The 21,117-nt window shown below is 37.4% G+C and overlaps 1 protein-coding gene across 1 annotated transcript in view; it reads right to left on the bottom strand.

Moving 5' to 3' along the window:
- NPEPPS (aminopeptidase puromycin sensitive) overlaps positions 1-21,117 on the bottom strand; it is a 91,430-nt gene that overhangs the window by 12,690 nt on the left and 57,623 nt on the right. Inside the window, exons 12-18 of the mRNA XM_007425982.4 lie at positions 19,666-19,726; positions 14,900-15,009; positions 12,367-12,430; positions 8,085-8,224; positions 5,706-5,840; positions 4,202-4,421; positions 392-534 (exon numbers count right to left, since the gene is read on the bottom strand). Coding sequence (XP_007426044.2) covers positions 392-534; positions 4,202-4,421; positions 5,706-5,840; positions 8,085-8,224; positions 12,367-12,430; positions 14,900-15,009; positions 19,666-19,726 — 873 coding nt within the window. The remainder of the gene's footprint in view (positions 1-391; positions 535-4,201; positions 4,422-5,705; positions 5,841-8,084; positions 8,225-12,366; positions 12,431-14,899; positions 15,010-19,665; positions 19,727-21,117) is intronic.

Raw genomic sequence — 21,117 nt, 5'->3', positions numbered from 1 at the left:
GAAAGCTACTTTCTCTCAGTGTATTCCTATCATTCAGTGTAAAGCATCCTTCCCTTTACATTTCAGCCTCCAAAAGGTCCACCTGTCTCTACTCCAAGCTGGTCTAAGGAATTAAAACAAAAATATGCAACTATTATACTAGCATTTGTCCTATGTAAGTAGGTTAATTTGTGCTTGTAACTAACATTTTAAGGAAATTTCCTGCTATAGTCTGGGAGAGTTGATGGAAAACTGCTTAAAAAGACATTACTGTTCAATCACCAGGAAAGAGCCTGAAGAAGGATAATTATATGTTAATTCAGCCCTGCATGATAGGCAGAATTTTAATCAAGAGGGTTATATGAAAAACTCAGATAACCACTGCAAAACAAAAAGTCTGAAAGCAACCTACAGAACTTCTCAGATCAGCAGACAAGATGTGCTTCCCTTCCACATGATCTTTAAACCGTCGCCGAGCTTCTTCTAATGTTGCCTTATGTCCAGCTTTTCCAAGCTTGCCCAAAACTAAACCTCTCAGAAGTGCATCTAGATGACCTGATGGAAAACAATAAGAAATAAGAAAGTTGTGCTTTAAAAAGTTTTATACATACATACATACATATTTCACAGAATCTGAACTGAAAAGGACTCCCAAGACCTTGAGCTTGAAGTCCGTGAAGTGTTCTATAAAATATTCATTCTTTCACTTCCTATACTCCCAACAATGCTCTTTCAGCAACTATCACTTTTATTTAACTTCAAAATAATCTTAAATGCCAGCATCAAAAGTTTCGGTACCAGATCTACAAAGAACTTAAATATTTTCCATGACATTGATATCAAATCTGTGACTACTGACACTATTGATGAGAGAAGATGAACTCAACATCAGACAGTATGATTTCCATAAAGAATTTATCTGGGTTCAATCACCAAAGAAAAGCATGTTGGCTAATATAGCTGAAGGGACATGCCTGAAGACATAGAGAGGTACTATCAATTGAAGTGCAGCATATACTGTACTACGCTGTAAATGCTTGTCTGATACACTGATCACATTCTCATGATATGCTAAGCCATATTGTGATTTTATGTAGCAAATCATATGAAGAACTCCAATCATAGATCAGACTTCAATCTGTATAATCACTGTTTGATTCTGGTTAATCCAGTGCGCCTGGAATTTGCTGGTTTCTAATAATCAGCACTCTCTACCAGGATTAAAGGGCTGTTAGTATTGCAATAAAGTGGAGTCACTCAAGCAGCACCATCTCTGCTGCTCCATCTTTTTTTTTTGGCATTCTATGGGCATATTGAAAGGTTAATCAGGATCGCAAAGGAGGCAGGTGTAGACCCCACTTGTCCTCTCTTCCTCTGCAGGATGGTTCTAATATTTATCAGGCCTTTGCACATCCCCCCCATTCCATTTTTTTTAAGTTGAAGGAAAAATGCAAAATGTAGTGATAGCAGAGGAACCAGGAACAATTGCTAGGTGAATGAATTGTGAGGTTGGTCCCCTGACCATAATTAATACTAAACAAAGCCCAGGATAACCTACAAATATAATCAATATAGAATGAGTTTGTGTGTGTGTTCATACACACACACACACACACACACACGTCACACACACAAAGAGCACCCACCATTCCATGACAACTCTGGGCAGGTTACAACACTAAAAACAGTACAGAAACCTTAAAACAAAGGAGACAGAACTACACACTTCTGGAAGAGAAAACACATCCAGCGTAACATACATAATCTTGTGAGAGGCATGCCACGTACCCTAACCCAAGGCCTGGGGGAAAACCATATTTTTAACAACATTTTAAATGAGGTCAGGGTACAAGCCATACAGCTCTCTGGGGGGATGCTGTTCCAGAGGGTAGGCATTTTATATGGACAAGACTGACTTTTGAGAGCTACAATTTTTTCAGCTTTGCAATGTCACTTTAATTCCTATGGTAAACACCAAAATCCTTAAGCAATCTAAAGAATGAATGAGTAATGAATGACTGAAGGCTACCTAGTCAGTGGTTCATCAGGGATTTGAGCCCAGTCCAAAACTATTCTTGTATAATGGATTCTCACTCTCTGATACATCTTTGAAAGTCTTTATGCAATTTCTTACCATTTACAGCTCTATCAAAAAAGCAAAACAAACATGAGAGGAATCCTGCTCACGCAACATATGTTATTCTACATATTTGAGGACTTATTTTATTTATTTAAAATACTTCAAGTCAACTTTTAATGACAAAGTCCTTGCAAGACAGCTTACATATTACTCCATACAATAATAAAATAGCAACAATAAAAATCAGCCCTAAAATTTAAGTCAACTACAGCTAAAAATTAATAATAGTGCAATAAAATGCAAACAACAACAACAACAAAAACCCTAAGAAAGTACATGGGCTTTAGGCCTTTTCTAAAAACCTAATGAAATGGATCTGTGATAGCAAACTGTTCCAGAGGTATGAAGCTGCTATGAAAAAGGATCTGTCTTTTAAGACAGAGAAGTGAATAAAAGAGGATCCTCTACTCCTGATTTTAAAATAAAGACAAGGTTTAAAGCAAATTTAGTCATAAACTGTATAAGATTTTAAAAGTTAACAATTTCATCTTAAATTAGGTTTGGAAATGTATGGTAAACTGCCATTGGGTAACATACAGGAATCACTAAGTCCATCTACTTTGTCATACCCCATCACTCAGATCTTCTCATTCTGAACCAGCTGTAGTTTCTGTATTATCTTTAAAGACAGCTTGGTATAAAATATGTTACAGTATTTCATTCCAGATATCATTAGAACACAGATACCTAAAGCAAAGTTCACTTTCTCCAGATGGAGCCACAGACTGCATACCAACCTAAAACATATTCCTGGCTCCTGCAACTAATTCAGTTTATCCAAATAATGTAAAGTGCATGTATTTTTCAAAGGAACTGAAAGCTTATCAAAAAGTACTTGTGAATATCCATCCAGAGGCGTTACTTTTGCAACTGACAGTAACTCAGTGTTGCCTGAATTAAAGCTCAGCCTGCTCACATTCACTCAGACAGTTAAGAACTCTACAGATTCTCTAGATTAGACTACATAAATGGAACCCAGAAGTATAGCTGGATATCATATGCATGCTAATAATGCTTCAACTCAAGGCCCCAGATGACTATCTCCAGCAATGTCATCACTCTTTGGAATGAATCCTCATCAAATGAAGAGGAAAGGAGGTTTGGAAGTGGAGCCAAGGAGAACCCTTTTGCTCAAAGTTTAGGTACACCCAGGGGCAGAACCTGATCTCACCTCTTTCTAACCAAAACCCAGATACTTGATCCAGGGTAGACTTCAAAACCTTCAACCCCACAATAATGGTATCATCTCCAGCTGGTCAAGAAATTGTAGAACGGTGCAGAAATGGAATCCTTTGTGGCCAGACTTCTTAGGAGAAAAGGTTTATTTGGGGGTCGGAACTTTTTTTCTGAGAAGATCTTTCCATTTGGGACTAATACATATCTGCTAAGTTCAGGCAGAGTCCTCTGTCAAGTATGCATAGAAGTGCTAAATGGAAAACAGTTGCTGAACAGTCTTCCTTGTGTTTCTGAATTCTAAACCTTGCTCTAGCCTCTCACCTGGATTTCTGAATTTTGGCTTCCCTCCTGATTACTTTTAAGGCTACTCCTTCAAATCTCTGGTTTTGCCTCTGCTGTTTTGAACTTTGGACAAAGCTTGCTGTCTTCTTCTCATTGTAAGAATCTTCTGAATCCTGACTTAAGATTGCCAGATTTTGTCTTTACTTGCATCCCTTGAACAAGTCAAGCAATTTCAGATAGAAGTGAAAAAGCATCACTAGTTTTGATACTATTACTCTGGGAACAACATTCTGCCTCTTAAGCCCAATTTAAATAATTAATCCAACAATTAATCCATCATAATTAATGGCACCAATGCTGCTGAGAAATCTAGAAGAACCAAGTGGACTATATTCTAAATGTTGCCAGTGTATCCAATCAACCTGTACATCACAGCTGGAATAGATGAAATGAAGGTGAAAGAAATAATTGCCACATGGTAAGATTACTAATGGAATCTTACTTCTGATTGTTGGTCCCCTACTCCCATATCTAAATATTTTAGAAGTCTAAGTCTCTGACAACAAAAAGAGGAAATATAAAAATAAAATACTGAAAGGCCAAAGTATTCATAAACCTTCATACCCTCGCCAGGCCTGGGATCCCAGCCCAGTTTTTCTCCTATTGGTGAAAAGATATCACGGATGAATGCCTGAATCTCTTCATAGAAGTCTGTGTGGGACAAGAGAGTTGAGAGAATCCCCAGGTTACAGCTCAGGTCGCTCCACACGGTATAGTTGGGCTCATTCACAAATGCTTCCATGACTTTTAGAACCTCTACAGTGCTAATAATTCCAGCTCGGGCCTGAGAGAAGAAAAACAAATAAGTTACACTCATCTCCAAAGCCAAAATGAAATGTTCAATCTTACCAAAAAGAAATCTATCTGGACTCTTTCTTCATATGGATAGTGGGGAGGAACAGTTGGGTCCTTGCTATAGGTTATTCAGAGTCATTAGGAGTACGTCTAGTAAAAGGTAGGATTGAGGTGTCAATACAGGGCTGGAAACTTCTCATCTATCAGACCCAACCATACATGAACATGGTGACCAACAGCAAAAGAATCTTGCTGTTTCTATGATTTCAAAACCTCAGAGCTAGGGGAAGAAGTATGCAATTCTGAAAATTCTACTTGCCAATCATTTACAGCTAGTGTATTTGTGGATGTCTGCAGCTGATAATGGTTATCTGGTGAATTTGAAAGCAATTCAAATCACTTGGGTGACTGAAAAGCTCAAATTGATTGACTGGTACTCTACATTAAATAAATGTATGTCCTCAAATCCTTCAAAGCCACTAAAGTAAGTGTTGCATTATATTTTCTGATTTCCAATTTTAAAGCATTAACACTTGAGTAATTCCTACCATCTCTAAAGAGGGAGCCAAATAAACCTTGAATTGAAATTAACAGCCCTGAAAATCAATCTCTTCTTGTTCATCAAGGTAAAAAAGGAAAATTACTTACATCCTCATTGTGGAAGCCATTCAATTTAATATCCTGATACTAATAACATAATGAAAACAACAGAGTTGTGAGGTTGTGGGGAATCTATAATAGTGACAAGTTCATATGTATTCCACACTCAACAAGGGCACAGTTTAGCAGTTGGTGTGGAATTCCATACCTGTTCTTAAAAATAAAAAGTTACTAACACAGCAACTGATGGTTACAAAATCCCAGGTATTGCTCATATGAATATAGTTTCCAAGAATCAAATAATGAAAAATAATAGAAATAGCAGGAATCAGCCTTTCAAAGTAAGTGAAAAGTTCTATTCAGCTTGCAGAATACTCCTCAGGGATGGTTTGAATTTCCATCTAGTATTTCATTTATGTCATTTATTCATGTTTCAGCATGTTTAATATTTGAAGCTATTGACATGAAGTCAGAAGCTATTTTACTAGAAAACAGTAGAGTTTAAGACTGGGACTATAGAGTTTTCTTATCACCTAAAAATATATGAAGTTCATTAATTGAAAATATATTGTTTCTCCAAATGTAGTGTTGATTCTTGGAAGGAAAAAATGAGACAAGAAAAAAGGAAAGAGGAAAGCAAGATTAGCAAAAGGAAACACAGACATCCACTTACCAAGGAAAAGAGATCATTCTGCAGCCCTAGCCTGTCCACGGGGAGTAAGGAGAGATCACGGATAGCTGGAATTAAGCCCTCCAGCATGTCAGGACTGTACTGCGTCCGATAAAATCCTACAGTTCCCAGGTTTAGCTGAAAAGATTGGGGGGTGGGATTCAGTTAGCAGTTAGAGAAAAAACACAATGGCATCCACATTAAGTCAAAGATAGAGAACAGAATAACATGGCATGATTTAATAATGCCTAACAATAATATAACACATTCTGTTATTACGAGCTTCAGCAAAGGAGGGGTTGTTCCAGCAAGAGACAAAAGCGAAATGAACGTTCGTTTATTATGAAGCTAACAATTCTCTAACTGGCTCATTTTTATTATTGACAAGGATTATGGAAAAGGATGTATATCCCACAAAATTAAATTCAGACTATTCCTTTTTCAAATTCCTTGACAAAATCAGGAAGCTCTCCAAATCCAAGATGTAATGCAACTCCCTCATGGGGCCTCAGTTTTATCTTGTTTAAAATGAAGAGGATCATTTGCAACTTAATTATTCATTTTTAACAGAATCTTGTTTATGACCTATTAAACTTTTAGGCCACAGTTTTTGGCATCATCCTTTACTGACTCCCTATATGGTTTGCAACTATAGATAGCTGCTAATATCGAACTACAGTGGTACCTCGGGTCACGAACTTAATTCGTTCCGCGACTCTGGTCGCGACCCAAATTGGTCGCGACCCAAATCAAATTTTCCCATAAGGTTCAATGTAAATACGGTTAATCCATTCTGAACCATATGTATTTTTTTTAAATCACAAAAATATGACACAAAGTACAGTACAGTACAGTATGAAGAGAGAGAACACTAACCTTGCTTGAGGCATGGAGGACAGGAAGGTGGGTGGGGAGGCGGTTATTGTTTGGAGGGAGAGTCCCCCTCCCTACAGGAAGCCACGGCCACGTGTCAGAGCAGGGAAAATGGCCGCGGATCCTGTTCGTCACCCGATGCGGCTTTCGCGAAGGGAAGCAAAACTTTGCGAACGGTGCTGTTCGTGACCCGAATTGGTCGTGAACAGAAGCGTTCGTGACCCGAGGTACCACTGTATTTAAATGTTATTGTATTTTATATAATTTTTTGTGTTTATTTTCTCTGATAAACTTACAAGTGAGTCTTGAAATGATCTGGGAAAAACTGAGCCTTAAGCCTAATCCCAGGAAATTATCACATGAGGTCACTGGAGAATACTGAAATATGTCCTCTTTACAACCCTCCAAGAATTATTTGTGACCTCATCTGATAATAGAAAGGAGCAGTAATGGTGAGCTGCACAACTTGAGCCTCCCAATTTTGATTGCAATTGACATTTCATTCAGTAATGCTATGACCAGCATCTTGTCTTATCTATCAAATATGCCAATATTGTTTTCCTTTTCCTAACTTTGATAAACAAAGTGATGATAATTTATCTTATGTAACCAAAGTAACATGAACATTAACAGAGATATCCAGGCTTGTATCATTTAACCCAGGTGAAGGATACTGGATTGCTTAATGTATCATATGAAAGAAAATAACTAGTACTAGAATACAGAACTATTATTGTTTTGAAATGCACATGTAAATTAGTGCTTATAGTAGAATGAAGTAACTTTTACAAAAATCTAGACTGATACTGACAAAACAACAGGCACTAAAATATCTACTCCTAAAAAACAAATATTGGGGTGGGGGGAGTCAAGGACAATCATTCAGATTATCAACAATGTGATCATCTCTGGCAGAATCATGACAAGGTAATGACTTAATATCAGATTCTTAGAGAAGAATTTTATAATACTGAAAGAAGTTCAGCAATGAAGCAAGAGGTCTAAGTACTTAGAGATGAATAAATCTGTAAGGAATGCTCATATTCACAATTCACAAAAAACTGTTAAACAGGGAACCTTAACTGGATCACCAAGTCAAAATCAGCTCCATCCTGCATGGTCATTAGGAATCTTTCCTAATACCAATAACAGCCATAATGTTACACCCAGTTTTTACAAGATCATAGGAATATTTGAACATTTAATAGTGTGCAAAACAAACTCACATTGGAGGCTTACATTAAGAGACATATGCAAGTCAAATCCTCCTGACATAATTCTGTCTGCAAACTGAATATGAAAGAAACAATTCCAGTGCCCTGGTATTTGTGCTGTTGATGGCATTATATTAAGAGAACAAGGCAGATCTGAAAAAAAAAAATGCAACTCTCCTTTCCTGACTAATCAAGATGCTGACCAGGAAGAGTAAGATGCTCTATCTTAGGACAGTAGGTTAGACAATCATAAATATACTTTGAGAGAAATAACCTCCTTTTTACAACTACTCACCTTAACCCACTGCTCTGGCTTCACATCTTTCAAAACTAAAGTTAACTCAGGCTTGTCCATTAATACTTGCATTTTGGCATGGGTTGGATCATCACTTGAATAAATGGTAATGGGAATCATCCACAGAGGGTAATCTTCCCCTATATAAAAGAAGAGAAGGACACCTGACAGAACAAGGCATGGTATGGTCCACTGTCCAGTCCCCAATAACATAAGTAAAATTGCAGCTGCTTTCACCCAGCACATTTGTAAAGTGGAAATCTAATCATTCTACAAAGACAAATTTGTTCAAAGTCTATACTTTTCACTGAAACAATTGGTAATCTAACAAATTTCATCAAAGAATGATAATGCTGAAATTGCTTTCTGAATCTAATGAAACTATATATTAGGGTGACTCAGGCAGTCACCTATGAATAAAATCTGTTATTTAAATGAACATACATATTTACATATTCATGTGAACTATTATTCTTGTTCTCTACAACAAATGAGAAGATAAGTAAAAACAAAGTAGAAAAGTGGATAATGTTCTAGAACAGCCATGAAAAATCTAATAATTTAGGGGTATCTGGTATTTCAGTTGTACTCACATCTGGCGCAAAGAAGGGGTATATCCATATAAAAATATGCATCATTTTTTGTTTGATACAGCAGGTGCTACCATAATTACTAACAAAACACTGCATATGTTGATCTTCCTTTTCAATAAAAGTCCCTTTAAAAAATCAACCGAATGAACTGCTTTCAAACTCTAATCAAAAGCCATTATTTTTCATCAGAAAAGTAATTTAAACCCAGCTCCATTCTAGACTGGCAAATGACTGGTTTGCTTTTTCATTTTGTGCTTTCGCATGAAGCCCATGGTTCAACTTATTTGTACAAGTCATCTAAGTAATTTGCTCTCAGTGCGTTTTCCTCTCAGTGCGTTTTCCTCAACTGCAGGTACAGTATTCTGTGACTGCATCCTGGATTACATGAATTGGTGCCACTGTCTTCTAGTATATGTTACTCCAGAAGGCTCCCTGGCCCTTTCAAACTCTATAACTAAGCATTCAGTTTTCTATCCACTATATGCCTGACAAGAACCATAAAACTGAAGTTTTGTTAGGTGTCTGCAATAATAAATTGAATGACTGCAATAATAAATCTACTTAATACTAGCTGTTCATATACATCTACTATTCAGTGAAGAAGTATTCATGCCTTTTAGATATTCTGACTTTTTGCATAACTTGCCAATGATTGTAACCAGAGCTTCATATGTATCCTACTGATACATCAAGGGAAGCTGAGTGAACAAACTACACCAAAGTTTAATTTATTACATAAACAAAGTCTTCCAACATGCAAAGTACCAGTGTGAAAAAGTAATCATCCCCTTAGATTCAGTAACTGGTTGCATCTTTGGCTGTTATAACTGCTTTCTGTAATTGGTGGTTAGTCTCTCACATCACTTTTTTGGGTTCATTCTACCAAAATGAACAGCTTCAAATTAGTAACATTTGAGATATTCAAACACGAACTGCTGAATTGTGTTGTTTTTTATTCATACTTGCTTATATGTTTGAGATTGTTGCCTTGCTACATGAATCACTTGTGTTTTTCTTATGGACAGATAGTCTAATACAATCCTGCAGAATTCAGATAGAAAGCAGAATTTATGCTTCCTTCAGTGATAAACAAGCCACCCACCTCTTGAGGTAGCAAAGCATCAACCAAGCCATGACACTACCATGTCCCTGCTTGATTGTTAAGTTCCACTGTGCTATGCAATGTTTGGTTTTACCACAAATTAAAGCCCCCCAGGAACCCCCAACTTTTGTTTCATCTGTCTATGAAACATTTCTCTAGAATTCTGGAGGATCGTTCAGGTGCTTTTCTTATAGTAAGCAATGATTTTCTGTTGCATTCCTGAAGTGATTTTGACAACATGGATACCTTGGTTAAGATTCAAAATTGTCCCAAATGTTCTCCATTTCAAAACTATCCCCAGAAGTTTAGAAATTGTTTTGTAACATTTTTTAGGCAAACAGGTATCAATGACAAAATCAAATTTTTACACAGATCTACAGAAATTTCTTTTGGGCGGGGCATGATCTAGAATCCATATGATGAGAGATTCACTGTGATTTGAAGAGCTAAAGTTCATACTATTTCTAGAAAGCTCCATGCTTATTTAACAACTCTTTAAATGTTTGAAAGACTGTGATCTACCTGCTCTCCAAATAGCAGACAAAAATAACCCTATTTTATTATATGCAGATGATTCCTTAACCCAAGTCAACCTTAGAAGGGTCCTTAGTGTACTTCATCAATTTTGCATCAAACAGCAGCTAATTATAAATTATCCAAAAACCAAAATAATGATATTTTCTAACAACCCTAAAAAATACAAATGGTTCATAGATAAACATCCAACAGAACAGATCAGCTGCTTTAAGTACCTAGGGGCAATTTTTCTAGCTTCCACCAAAAGGCATATATGAAAAGTGCCACTGCTGTAGCCCAGAGAAGTACCACAATCATTTAAGGTTTTTCAGGAATCAGGGTGGGTATTTTATACCCACAGCTACTAAATTATTTGCTGAGAAAACAATGGTGTGGCTTCTCTATAGTGTGCGACTGCAGCCCTATAAACTTTCACTTATAGGAAAGAATCCAGCCACGCTTTCTGAGAGCGATATTTTCTACCTCAAGCAGTGTTCCTAATCCTATACTCAGATTAGAAAACAGATTAACTAGCATGGAAACTTGGCAACCAATTACATCTTACTGGCTCAAAATCAATCTATCTCCTACAGGCCTCATGCCCGTTTTAGCATGGGCCATCTTCCAATCCAAATGGCCAGAATTATAGCCAGCAAACTGCTCCATTTGGGTATGTCTCCTATTTCCTTTTAACCATAATATTCGATAAAGCAAGAAGGCAATTAAACAAAGCTTGGAAGATATGGAACTCCAGCGGTGCCAAGGAATATCAACTTTATAATGAATCAAGGAAACTGCAACCCATACAACAGCAATACAAGTTATCCTAGAAACCAGGAGACTGTGAGTTCTAGTCCCACCTTAGGCACAAAGCCAGTTGAACGCCCTTATGCCAATCACTCTCTCTCAATCCTAGGAAGGAGGCAATGGCAAACCACTTCTGAAATCTTGCCAAGAAAACTTCAGGTACTAGCCCAGGCAGTCACCAGAAGTCAACACTGACTCAAAGACACACACACACACAAAATTCCCAGTATCTCAGGGCCTTCTCTGGAACACAGTTCAATGGCCTTCCCTCTGCAATCATGGATGGCAGATTCAATCAGATACATTTTGCAGAGATAATGCTCCTGTGCCTCTGATGAAATTGAAACCTTAGAACATATTTTTCTGAAGTGTTGATTTTATAAGGAATTGCCTTCCAACTAATCCACCCTTAATAAATAGACTGCCTGGGCATTCAGTCCAATGATATTTAGAATTTTTCCTAAAATAAAATAATAAAAGTGCCCTGAAATCACTTAAGCAATTGCTAAATTCTAGGCCTAAGCCATAAGGCTTTACTATGAAGACCCAACAACAGAAGTGGGTAATTTATTTAATTAATGATATTTTGCTGTATTCTCAGATAGTATTTAATTGCTTTAACTTTTATAATTTGGTCTTGGGCTGTAATAAAATGTTCATTCGGTACTTCTAGAGGGCAGGGATAATCCAAATCAACCCTGACTGTTTAATGAAGTATTCACAAAATTATCCCTTCATTTAATTGTATTGACAGAACAAGGGAACCCATTACTTTTTCACACTGGCATATTATATTTTGGAAGGCTTTATTTATAAATAAATGAAAAGAACCCCAATGTTCGGTGTTACTCTCTTTAAATATCAGTAGGACCCACATGAAGCTATAACAACATTAACTAGTTAAGATATACAAAAATACAGAAATCGCCCAAAAGGAACAAATGCTTTTTCATGGAACTGTATTTCTGCTGCCTTTCACACAGATATCACAAAGAATATAAAGAAATATTAATACTATGTAAAGTCATTTTAAAGAGCGTGCGGCTTTTCTAATTAAAATGTGCAGAATGTAAGCACACACAAAAAAACCACAATGAAAAATTAAAATTTCAGACTTAATTGTTGGTAAATTATTTCAAACATCTGAATCCTAAAAAGGACACCTGCCTGCACAAACTGACAGTGCAAGGGCTGTTTCGTGGAATAGTTGGTGTCACGTACAATATGGTGCGCTGCTTGCTCCTGCTATTAGCCATCGTCTTACCACTATATGGTCCGCTGGCACAGAATTTCTTCTGGACTAGCTTCAGCACTTTGTTATCTTCTTGCTGGAGTAAAGAACAAAATGCCAAAATAGTGAGAGGGTTGAGAATACTTCTATTTAAGATGGTATGTCCAGAGGACTTAATTCCTTGTCCTCACAGTTCATAGTAGATCAAGTCTTTTTTAACAATTTGCCAAACCACATCTTTTTGCCCACTCTCTATTTTCCCAACTGCCCCATTCTTACAAACCTTTATCTGCTACTCCCAACAGACTGGCCCCAGTCACAGATTACATTTTCTTATAATACTGTATTAAATCACAGTATTATAACTGAAATATGATGGCTAGGACTAAGTTATCAGTAGCTACCACTGCATAGCCAAAGGAAGTCCTAATTTGTTGAAATTAATTAATACTCTATTAATTTGGTCTGGTTTATTTCAAGAAACTATGGTATTGACTTAATCTGATAACAAGATCTCTGTTCACTAATCTAGTTTAAAAGTCATGAATTTAAGATGGCATGTGAAAAATATCTAAATAGTGATCTCCAGGTAAAAAAATCCTATCTAATAGCCTTTCAGATAGTGTTGTTTAGAGAACAGATTTTTATAAATACAGACATAAACAAATTAATTTAAGTGTTTCCAAAATTAAGTTATCTGAAGATGAATTAGAATCACTCTCTATTTAAAAGCTACGGCCAGTTTTCACCTATGATTACAAAATGATATGTTCCAGTGAAAAAGCAGTATTATCAAGAAAAATGAAGTATTCTGTAGTATCTTATTTTCCAATTAAGCAAATCTGCTATAACAAAGTCAATTAAATTGTTTTATTACTTGTTTTAAAAGGAAAAGATTAGAAAAGGCATACCAAAATGTATGTATGCATGTATGTTTACTTATTTTTACTTAGATGCCACCCAACTCCAATCAATTGTGGTGGCTCACAGTATAAAAACAAGATAAATATACAATCAAAACTAGAACATTAAACAAGATGGTGAACTCAGTCAGCAACAACTAGTATATCATATACCCAGCAAGGGGCTCTAACCACCCTAGCCCAAAGCCTGGGAGAAGAGCTAGGTCCTTAAGGCCCTCCAGAACACCACTCAAGCCTCAAGGGGGACCTCATCCCAGAGGGCAGGCACTGTGACAGAGAAGGCATACTTCCAGGGTCCTGATAAATGGCACTGCTTAATTGAAGGATCCTTCAGGCAACCAGGCTCTATGCCATAGGTCATAACCAGCACCACGCTGGTGGTGCATCATAATGCTTAAGAGCATGAACCATACCTAGAAAGTCCCTAACATAAATCCAGTCAAGCATCAAATCTCTAGAAAGCATCAGAGGAAACTATTTTTTGTCCTCAGACATTGGGAATATACAGTATATTGGCTGACTTAACAAAGTCAATGTGAAGTAAATGTGTAAGATTTAAGTACACATGAAAACAGCTACAAGGTTAATTAAGAAGGAGCTTAAATATTATGTAAAAACATTTATGCTCTAAAACTGCATTAAGATGGCATTAATTTCACTTTTATGTTTTGTCTTATTTTCATTACTAAGTTTCATTTTCTAAGTTTAAGGACTTAAAGACAGGACAGAAATATTTCTGTAATATTTATAATGATATAATATTAAACATAATTATATTTATAATAATATAAATCGTTTCTATAATAAAAATACTGGAAATGATATTAGAACATTTCAAGATTAACAGAACTTTCTAATTAACAAGGGACTCTAGTGGGGCCAAAGCTTTTTGAGATCCATGAATCCATGTAAATAAGTGCAGCAGACTATAGCACTGAGATTGGTACATAGTGATCTTTGCAAATTTCAGTTTGCATTTGGACAAAGTAACAATATACCTAGACTTTAGGCTATGAAGTGAACATTGGAACCGTATGGGAGCAATGTTTTGTGAAAGAAGGGAAAACTGAATATGACCTCCAATGATCACTACCTGCATCTCTGTTCCCCTTTATTATGGACTAGACCTATGCAAAAATACAAAAATATACTCCATTTGTATAAGTCACATATCACGTTTATCTTTTTAAATGCAGGATATATGCAGCCATATAAATTTCCTATTATCTATCTCTACAAAAATTACTTAGGTCAGTGGATTCATCAGAGTTTAATATCTGAATGTATGCTTTATATATATTGCCTACTCACACTGTATAACCATGGAAGTTATGCTGATTAGAAATATTTTTTTTTCCATTTTGGTCTCTGTCACATCTAAAGTTATACAATAACAAAAAAAAAAACCCAGCAGGGAAAGTATCTACAAAATATGGTTTGCTGATGTCTGACTTGAAAGCCATAGGTAACTACTATTGGTCCAAAGACTTTTTTTTTACTATGGAAACTGGAATACTGAGTAAACAGAAAATGAAAGCAAAGATATGAGCTCTATACCATAACATACACATAAACTTGGAAAATTAAATCACTGGTTTGTATTCTGCCTGGACTGAGTTCAAAGTCAGAAATCATATACCTACCTGTTCCACTTCCACATATACCAGTGGAAAACCCATTTGCTTGGTCCATGTATTCATCACAGCAGCAATAGGTTTACCGCTAGCATGTTCCAGGCTTTCCCAAAGGTCTTCTGCAAAAGAGAAAAACCCTCAATCTAAATAACTTTCATTCTAAGGCTAAAGAAAATACTTCATACTTGTTTATTTATTTACTGAATTTATACAGCCACTCATCTCAACCATGTGACTCTAGGCAGCTCACAATACAAAAATCATAAAAATACAGAATATAACAGAAACAACATTATAGTGTAGCCAAGGCCCCTAAAAGGCTATCTCTCAATCAAAAACCCATGTATGTCAGGCTCTGCTAACAACCTGGCCCCAACACCTGAGGGAAAAGCTAGGTTTTCAAGAGTTTCCAGAATGTTAATACAATTGAGGCCATCTGGATCTTTTTCACAGAAGGGACCCAGAACAGCCCCACAGACAGACAAAACTGGGGACAAATGGTTTGGCAAATAACCTGGCCTTTTGTCATGTAGGGCTTTATAGATGAACATTAGGCACCTTAAATTGCATCTAGAAGCCTACTAGGAGCCAATGCAGTTGTGAAGCACTGGGGTTATATGGTTATACCAAGGTGTGTTCAAAACTACCTGCACCACTGCATTCTGGTTCAGCTGCAGTTTCCAAATGCTCTTCAAGGGCAGCGCATTGCAATGGTCCAACCAGGGAGTGACTAAATTGGGATTGTGAAGAGAGATTCCTGTTCCAGGAAATGGTGCAATTGGTACATGAGATGGATTTGTGAGAAGGTCCTGTTGCCCACATCTGCTGCCTGGTCCTCAATCTGGAGCCAGAAGGACCTCCAAACTGTGCACCAACTCTGTCTGGCAAAATGCCACCCAATCCAGAATGAGAGATGGAAAATCTCGAGACACGAGGGGAGGGAGCTAAAACCCAAAGCTAATCAGTCTTGCTAGGGTTCAGTCAAAGCCTATTCTTCCCCATCCAGACCCCCACAGCCTCCAGCCACTGAGAAAGAACCTTGATGGCATCATTTAGATAGCAGAAGTGATCATCCATAATCACAATTAATGCCATTTCGGTATTATAACCCAGCCTGAAACCCAAATGAAAAGTGTTTGGATAATCTGTTTCCTCAAGGGATTTTTGGAGCTATAAGCCTACCACCCATTCAGCAACCTTCCCAAGAAGAAAGGTCAGAAACTGGATGAAGTTTTTCCAAATCCAATTGGATCCAGAGATGGCTTCTTGAAGAGAGGGCAAACCACTGCTTTTTCAAAGCAAGTAGAACTGTCACTTCCCTCAAAGAAGCATTCACCACCCCGTGGATCCAACCACATATTACCTCCCAGGAGGCCTTTGCCAGCTATGTGGGACATGGATCTAAAATACAGGAAGCAGAACTTAGAGCTTCAAGAATCCTGTACACTCCCTCAGCATGAACAGGGTTGAATTCTTCCCATTCATGGGATGAATCACATTCATGGGACCTGCACAGTTACAGAATGACTCCACATTGATTAATGTATTTATTATTTTATTAATCAAATATATATGCCACCCATCTCACTATACAAGTGACTCTAGGTGGCTTACAATAAAAAGCAGTAAAAAACAATAAAAATTTGAAAGATGCCTAGAAAAAATCCTCACACCAGTCCTACATACCTCTACTCAGCCTGCCCTACTTAAGTGGGATCAAGCCACCCTGATCAAGGTCACTGTTTAGCTTGTTTTGTCACTCTTTTCACCACTAGGTAATCCATAATAAAGGATTGTACCCACGCTCAGACTGATTTGCAGTTCGTCTTCCTCCAGCAGTGCTCTAGGCGTTTCTTATGCCATTTCACCTCTTGGAGTCTCCCCAAAAACCACACAGAAAGTCCACACCATGCGATAAATCTGGGGGCCTCCACACCCAATTCAGCCATAGCATTAAGCAGCTCAGGCAGGGAAGTCACTCTACAGCATGAAGGCTGATATAGTAGCATCAAACCCATTAGATCTCTAGAACCCAACTTCAGAATTAGGGTCTCACACCTAGTTATCTGTGGAACAGTGCCTCTAACAGCCATCAGATTCTCTTGGATCATAATAGCCATTCCACCATTCCTGCCCGAGAATCATTGCTGATGCCAAATCCAAAACCTAGGTGGGCACATTTCTGAGAGGGCAACTCTCTCCTCTTTGCCCAACCAGGTTTTGGTAATGCATACCAGGTCAGCCCTCTCATCCATAATTTAATTTTAGATACTTTTACATAATATTAACATGCAAATATTTTCCAAATGCTCATGCCTTCCTCAAACATCTTCATAAATAATTTTAGTATAGCAGCTCAGCTGTCAGGCTCAGATTTGGCAGAAGCTACCCAAACACTTGACAGCAGAAAATTAGAATCTTTACTGCATACTAGAATGAAGCCACTTCAAGCACTTGATTGCCCTCTGTAAACATGACAATGAAAGTCCCTTTACCATCTGCAGTTAAATCCAGCACTATTTTTTTCCACCTTTTCCATGTCTTAACAAATATTTCTTTTGCATATCTGATGCTTAGAGAAGGGTAATGTTTATGCCCTGGGAAAGACTAGCTTCCACTATATCTCCCCTACTGCCTTACTGATCAAGTTTTTTAATCATGACTTTATCCCAAATTAATATAATTAATGTATTTTCAAGTGTAGATAATTGAAAAAAAGAACTATTCTTCTTTTTAGTAGTAGTCCCACTCATTTTATTTTCCATTTGTTATTTTCTCCTTCACTAAATGTATTTCATTATTTTATTTGTCATTTGCTTCAGTTCTACACTATCGCAGTAGAGAGCCAATCTATTTTCTAATGTCTGTAACTGATGTTCTAATTTAAATGGAATAACATTTACAGGTGCTTCAGACAGATTACAAAAACTTACTTTATAAGTAATTACAAGGATATTCTTTGTTTTCATGTCTCTCAAGATTCTCGAACTCCCACCTATCTACAGAGAATGTTCTCTGGATGTATACATTTGCTAAGCAAGGCAATTCAAGTGTAGTTTTAAATTCAGGAATTCTTTCTATGAATAACTAAAAATGTTCATTTATCCTGTTTATTTCTATATATTTATTGTTTTCTTTTAGAAATTAATGGTATGCATTTGTGTAATTCAAATTAACAATTAAGTACCCCAAAATGTTATCAACAAGGCAAACCTGAATATTATCTATAGATATAACAATTTCAGTACAAACTGGCATCCACATTGCTTAAAGACTCTAAAAAGAGATTTATGGCTATCCAAAAATTTCCTCATAACAAAATAACTTGCAAATATATTAATATGCTAATGCACTTACAGATTTATCACCCCAAGTTTTACTGAATGCCTGGATCACAAGTAAGAAGAATCAACAGAGCCACAGTTATAGGTAAACCTCACTTAGTGACTGTCTCAGGCACCAACTGTTCGAAGGTACGATGGTGATTAAAAAGTAACTTTGCAACCAATGCCCGCATTTACAACCTTCGCAACATCTCTCTCTCAGTCATGTGTTCGCCATTATGGTCAGTTAGTAGTTGTCATCCTGTGCCTGACCATTTTTCTTTTTTTTCCCCCTCACAGAGCAGAGAGATTGCCTAAACAACTGATCTCTTCCTGATGCTTTTGTCCAAAGTGCAACACAGTGCTTCCCCAAAAGGTGCTAAATAGCAAGTTAACAAGCTCAGCTCTGTGACCTTAATTATCCCCTGGCACCTGCTGCCTGTAACTGACAAGACTTTAATTACTTTCACACCTTTGGTTTTTGTTTGCCTCCTAAACAACTTGGGGTCATAAAAACACTGGCGCTAGCACATTCCTTTCAATGTGCATTCCCCATTGTGTGCCTGCCTGTAATCCCTTCCTCTCCAATGAATGTAAATACAAACATTATCTTCTTGCTAATTATAATTAATTCTAGTTTTGTATCTGCCCAGAGTCCACTGGAGTTGGGCAGCCAATGAATTTAAATAAATACACACATACATACACACATACATACATACATAATCCCAGCACCAGGGTGAGCATTCCAAAGGGCAGGGGAGTGGGTGAAAAGGGCAATAAGATTTGCCCTTTTACCCGGCTTCCTCGTGAGTTGAGTTCCAGAAACCTTCCCCACCATTTGGACTCACCCGGCTGTTTGGGGTTGTATCCTTCTGATGCTGTAAAGCAAAGGAAAGCTGAAGTAAAATCATAATTACAGTCACGGGCACGTGATTTTCCACTTAGTGACCACGTCACTTAGCAACTGAGTTGCTGGTCTCAATTGTCGCTAAACGATGGCTACCTGTACTTAGATTAAAAGATTTACGTATATATCACTGCACATTTATGTTCTATACAGAACCTAATATACTGATGTTACATACAATAATAAAAGCAGCAAGTGTTTTCACATTATCTACCACTTATCTTATTAAAATAAATTTATCAAGGACTTAATATAATACAAGGCTTACTCTGAGCAGGATTGGGGATAGGAATGGAAAAAGCTCGGAATTCATTACGGGATTCTCTGATAGTAGATTACTACTGCAGTGCTCTAATATGTCAAAGAAAAGGTTATGGGAAGGGTCAAGCAAGGGTCAAAGCTATAACTTAGAAGAAACTACATTGCTGGTGAACTTCCTTGCCTTTTTGGTTAGAGAAATTCAGTATGGGATGATTTAGCCTCTTTCATAAATGGAACACTCTGGGGACAACAGAAAAGACAAAACCACAAGCATCAGTTACCTGTAGAAGCATTCTTATGCTGAAACTTGGTAAGATACAGGTGCATTCCTTTCCGGAAGTCCTATGAAACAAGAATTTCAATAGAAACAACATTTTCAAAATTACTTCATTTCTGCTTTAGACAGGAAGGTAAGTATCCTTTCCCACAAAATCACTTTTTCAAAAACAGAGTTTTCTGGTTAATCAAAATTCAACCTATGTACTTATTATACTTTTCAGTTTGCTTTCAGAATACTTGTGGTCCCATTTGAGCCTTGGTAACAAAACAGTTCTTAGTTCCAAATATGAAACCCTGAGCCTAATGCAACGCTCAAAAGCCCTGGAGGTAACCCCAGCAAGTCACCAAAAATGTTATTAAATTGTAATTTTGAATGTGACAGACAAGAAAAAATGATTAAATACATGATTGGGGAATAATCATATTAACTATATTCAGTTTTATTACATGTAAAATAAATAAAATTTAGTTTCTGGCATAGCCCCAATTACTTCTTTTTGCCTCCCTATACACTGTAGGTCAGATATGACTGCACTCTGGAAAAGATCTGCAAGATCTTAAAAATGTGTAACTTAAAGATGAGTACAAATAAGGTACCTAGAGAATACTCTAAAGACTCATCTGTACCTCCTGCTTGCCCCAACATGAAGACGCCCCACGTTGTCTTAAACCCACCCCCAGCCCATTGCAAAGGTAGATTTTGCCATCATGTCTTGCTCCACTACAAAAGTGGAGTTTTTCCATTTGTGCTGACACAAGCCACTCTGAGCAATCAGTTTGCAATTAATTATTCTACGGTAAGTTTAGAGGTGTCAGCCTGCTACTAGGGGTACACTCTCTCTGTTCCCTGGCCACTGGTTTTGGGGGCTTTTAGCCTTTTAGTGGCAGGAAAATCAAGATTCCCCTACTATGTGAAAAAGCCATGTCATCCCTGTCTTTTGACAATCCATACATGGCAGAAGTGGGGAGACAAGGACTCAAGTCTTTTGGGTGCCAGTTTTCCCAGTACCCAAAAACCCAGCTTCCCTGCATGGAAGGTCTGCTGTATAGCACCTAAGCTGTGGAGGGCTTGTTTTATACATGTCCAGTGGTTACCTGGAAGACCGCTGGAAATGTCATTTTGACAAGCATCAGCAGTAAGCTGGTGGACCACTGAAATGTATCAAGAATGGCCTTCACAAGTATAGCAACTTGGGCACAAAAGCCATGGTGGTAAGGAGTAGACAGCTTCACTGCAGGTCTGCCAATGGAACTGTTGCAGCCAGTAGCCCCACAGTGAAGCTGCAAATAGTTTTACAGCAGGGTTGTCAGCTGCAACTTCTGTGGTCAGTTCTTTGCAGATTCTGGATGCTCATTTGCCTGAGAAGTTCTAGTTGATCCTGCACTGAGCAGGGGTTGAACTAGATGACTTCTAAGATCCTTCCAAGTCTACATTTTTATGATTCTAAGTTTCT

This window comes from Python bivittatus, unplaced genomic scaffold (assembly GCF_059951505.1).
Source record: "Python bivittatus isolate LINGU-HERP-01145 unplaced genomic scaffold, Pbiv_v1 ctg000410_np1212, whole genome shotgun sequence".
Classification (NCBI taxonomy): Eukaryota; Metazoa; Chordata; class Lepidosauria; order Squamata; family Pythonidae; genus Python; species Python bivittatus.
The sequence above is the reverse complement of the archived record's forward strand: the minus strand, read 5'-3'. Positions and strand labels throughout refer to the sequence as shown.